Source organism: Dipodomys ordii, unplaced genomic scaffold (assembly GCF_000151885.1).
Source record: "Dipodomys ordii isolate 6190 unplaced genomic scaffold, Dord_2.0 Scaffold21, whole genome shotgun sequence".
NCBI classification, from domain to species: Eukaryota; Metazoa; Chordata; class Mammalia; order Rodentia; family Heteromyidae; genus Dipodomys; species Dipodomys ordii.
The window spans coordinates 1185583-1190173 of NW_012267237.1; the positions used below are offsets into that span (position 1 = coordinate 1185583).

General features: G+C 61.7%; 1 protein-coding gene across 1 annotated transcript in view; it reads right to left on the minus strand.

Annotated features, from left to right (window-relative positions):
* Window positions 1-1040, minus strand: part of Lpcat1 (lysophosphatidylcholine acyltransferase 1) — a 21677-nt gene extending 20637 nt beyond the window's left edge. Inside the window, exon 1 of the mRNA XM_013013875.1 lies at window positions 898-1040. Coding sequence (XP_012869329.1) covers window positions 898-1031 — 134 coding nt within the window. The 5' untranslated portion in view covers window positions 1032-1040. The remainder of the gene's footprint in view (window positions 1-897) is intronic.
* Between the last annotated feature and the right edge of the window lie 3551 nt (window positions 1041-4591).

A 4591-nucleotide genomic window follows, 5' to 3' on the forward strand; every position in this document is an offset into this window, starting at 1 on the left:
GGGAGCGGCAGGGGGTGGGGAGCCTGTCAAAGCGTTCTGCACACAAGCATGGACACTCAACACGAAACCCCCTTGCACAACTAACTGATGGCTAACAAGAAAAACACGACAAAAACTGCAATCGGTACCGATCAACTAACTTGCTCCCTAGGCAGCCTGTTTAGTCAGGTGGCAGTTTAGGCATCCAAACCTGTATCTTCTCCTTCCTTCCACCCTTTGACACGTGGTACCCTCACCCCTGCAGCTCAGCCCTCCACACAGTGAGTTTCACAGGCGAGAGCCATGGACTGAGCAGCCTCCAAAGGAACCGTGCCTCCTGGCCGACAGCCTCGTGCAGAACTGCTGCTCAGCGAAGCCATGCCCAGCCTCGCTGCGCGGCCGTCCCTGAGGACGGGGACGCTGGGGAGGACCCAGGGCCCCCGGAAGCCGCCTCGGGAGACCCTTGCTATTTGGAGGATAAACAATTGCTGTGGTTGGATAATCTGGGGACCAAGCCCTGATGCTCTAATTCTAGGGCTGAGGGTCACACACAGGCATGCACATTTCTCCTGAACATCCTCACATTTTCTGTAGGGCTGTTATTTTCAAATAAAATGGCAACAGAGACAGACACCAACTGATGGGCGAGGAAGAAGAGGAGAATGTGGAGGAAATGAAGGGGTTGCACGCAGGCTGGGGTCGGACAGGAGACACAGGGACAGCATTAGAGAATGGGCCAGGCTGCATCTCTGCACACACCTTACCACACAGTCCCCGTGGCCTACAGAAAGAACTTTGAGCATGATGCTCAGGACAGGACCAGCAGGAGGTGGGCATGGGTCCCGGACAGACAGGTAAGGAGGGGAAGGGCAGGCCCCATGGATCCCCAGCGCCGCCCAGCGCCGCCCGCTGACTTACTTCCTCCACAAGGCCGGGGGCTGCTCGGGCTCCTTGTCGGGAGGCCCCAGCGAGGCCACCAGTGCCAGCGGCCAGGCCAGCAGCATCATGAAGGCAGCAAACAGGAGGCGGATGGGGAAGAGGGTGAGCGACATGACGGCCACCTGTGAAGACAGGAGCGTGTCATTGGAGGAGCTGCTGCTGGGGGCGGGCCAAACCTGCCGGACCTGGCGGCCTGGGGCCTGCTCGCCGCCAGTGCCTGCCACCCCCTGCCTCCTGGCAGAGCCCGAGGTGCCAGGCTGGGGACAGCACGGAGGCGCTTCCTCTGTATGGGCAGTGGGCGCTCCGACCACGGCTGGCAGCCTGGCACCCAAGTCCTCATGCCTGGCCTCTGTCCCTGCAGTGTCATCGCTCGTGTGACACGAGACTGTGTGCGACCCCAGGCTGTCATGTGAGAGGCAGCAGGGAAACAGGAAGGGAGCTTACAGGACCGGACCTGGGCCAGAGAGGCAGGAGAGTCAGCGTGGCTTTCTGGTCCAGGCAGGCCCAGTGGTGACAGCGGGGCCTGGGAGTGATGAGGTCACCAAACAGGGGCTGCTGTGGACTCAGGTCAGAAAGCCCCGGTGGAGGGGGCTGGCCCTGCGCACCGAGGGGCCTTCCCGAGCATGCTCCACGCCGCTGCGGACTCAGGTCAGAAAGATCCGGCGGAGGGGGCTGGCCCTGCGCACGGAGGGACCTTCCCGAGCACACTCCACGCTGCAGCATGCACGCACACGCTCCACACGAGGCCTTGTACACCGAAGCAACCACCTGCAGTGGCTCTGACATCCTTCCCAGAGCAGCCATGAGGTCTGCCACCACCAGTGTGCACCCTTACAGGTGAGAACACACCTGTGTGCCTCACTTAGCTGTGTTTTCTCTGGATTCCTGGCAAGTGCAGCCAGAATTCACCAAACGCCTCTCCTGCCTGCCTGCTCTCACTTAATCTGCTAATGCGATGGGGCACCGCAGCCTTGGCTCACGAGCTCACACAGCCCCGGAGCTGCCTGGCAAGGCTGGCGCTGGGCATGGCCGGGCCTGCTGTCCCCTCCTCCGGCGGCCCCTGTGCGTGCCCCCCCCCCACGGGTGGGTCTGTGGCTGCTGGACTCACCTCTCTAGAGGTAGTTTCAGACCACATTTGATCCTGGGTTCACTTGGACATTTACTCCATGAGACCACCCCCCACCCCATGTTCAGAAACACGACAGTCTTTGTTTTCCCCTGCTCTAAGCAATGATGCAAAAGTCCCAGAAACAAACAATGCCCAGGTTTTAAACTGTGCCTCTCTCAAGTATGGAAGTTTTATGTCACGGGCTCTGTCCTGACAGGGATGTGTGAGCCCCAAAGATACCCAGATCCTCAGCTCACAGAGGGCTTGCACACACCCGGGGGACAGGGCTCAGCTCACAGAGGGCTTGCACACACCCGGGGGACAGCGTGTGGGGACAGGGCTCAGCTCACAGAGGGCTCGCACACACCCGGGGCACACGCTGTGGGGACAGGGCTCAGCTCACAGAGGCTCGCACACACCCGGGGCACACGCTGTGGGGACAGGGCTCAGCTCACAGAGGTTCGCACACACCCGGGGCACACACTGTGAGGACAGGGCTCAGCTCACAGAGGCTCACACACACCCGGGGCACACGCTGTGGGGACAGTGCTCAGCTCACAGAGGGATCGCACACACCCGGGGGACACGCTGTGGGGACAGGGCTCAGCTCACAGAGGGCTCACACATGCCGGACAGTGTGTGGGGACAGGGCTCAGCTCACAGAGGGCTTGCACACACCCGGGGCACACGCTGTGGGGACAGGGCTCAGCTCACAGAGGGCTCGCACACGCCGGACACAGTGTGTGGGGACAGGACTCAGCTCACAGAGGCTCACACACACCCGGGGCACACGCTGTGGGGACAGGGCTCAGCTCACAGAGGGATCGCACACACCCGGGGGACACGCTGTGGGGACAGGGCTCAGCTCACAGAGGGCTCACACACGCCGGACAGTGTGTGGGGACAGGGCTCAGCTCACAGAGGGCTTGCACACACCCGGGGCACATGCTGTGGGGACAGGGCTCAGCTCACAGAGGGCTCGCACACGCCCGGGGGACAGCGTGTGGGGACAGGGCTCAGCTCACAGGGGCTCGCACACGCCCGGGGGACAGTGTCCCACTGTCCTAGTGAGCTGGACTGGCTGTGTCTGGACGCCGAGGGCAGCCCTGCTCCGCACTCGCCACGAGGCTGTCTTGGGAGGGTGGGCACAGCGTGAGCACCACTGTCAGGACCTGCCAGAGCATGGGTGTGCCTACGGCTACCACGCCTCCACCATGGCTGGCACCGATTTGCACACTGGTTTTCCTCGCCTTGGGGGACGGGGCAGTGCTGGAAACCCTCTGCAGGCCGGGCCGACTGGAAGGCCTGCAGCTGCTCTGCCCCACAGGCTCAGGCCCGCCCGAAACGGCCGGGCCACCGGTCTCTGTGTCTGCTGCCCTGGAGGTGGCTAAATTCCCTGCCGAAGGTCGACTGTGACAAACCACCTCATTAGACACAGAGCCTGTTTAGACGCCAGAGATAATCTGGATGAGATCTGGAGGTGGACTTCCTGCCCTAATCAGCAGTCTTTCTTGGGGTGGGTCTGAGCAGTGGCCCACAAGGCCCCTGTGCAGCAGCTGCTGTCGCACAGCCCCATTCCCATCCAGAGGACCGAGGTTCTTCACTGAGGCCGAGTCCAGGCCAGGGGTGGAGAGTGAGGAAATATCCACACACCTGGTGCAGCGGAAAACGAACAGGAAGTGACAGAACTTGAGTCCTTCCTGGAAACAGCAAAGTGACCAGACCAGCTCTTCCTGAAAACAGGGAAGTAGCCTGTAAGCAGGAAGTGGCAGGACTTCCTGGAGACAGGAAGTGACCTGAAAATAAGCAGTGTCAGCTCTTCCTGAAAACCTACGAGAGCCTGAAGGCCAGGCCCAAGTCTGTATCTGGGCATCAACAGGCTGGAGCATCAGACCCAGCTCACGTCTACAAACAGGTGTGCACACTGGTGTACATACACGGTCACCCTTACTGTCTGTGGTTCCTGGAGGGTCGGGAAACCCACTGCCGAGCACGAAGCTTGGCCTGGCACTGGACTCCGGCCAGCACCCTGCCTGGTCAGCGGGTGGGGGGGCCTGCGGCCAGTGCTCCAGAGCAGTCAACTGGCTGGCCTCCGATCACCGAGACGCCATCACCACCCACCCACACGGCCGGTGCAGTGGCCCCGTGGTCATCAGCAACACCAGGGCACAGACGTGCCCTCAAGAAGGCCAGAATCCTGGAGAACGGTGTCCAGTCTCTACCCATGCTGTTGGGGAATGGGCAGGGATGCTGTCTGCCGTGAAATCACATGAAGGAGGCCGTGGCCAGCAGGAGTAAGCCACAGTCCCTTCCAGCCACACACTGGAGACCAGCCCTCAGGCAGCCCGGCCAGAGGCCAAGACATCCACGATGTCTGCACGGATGTCTGGAACCTGCCACGAAAGCAGCCACACCCTCCGTGCCAGCAGCCTGAACTGCCCCTGCAGACATCAGTGCAGCGGCCACGAAAACAGACTCAGTGCAGCGGCCACAAAAGCAGCACCAGTGCGACTGGCCCAAGTCAGCACCCTGGACAGCTAACAGGCCAGGGTGGTGGTCTGCAGA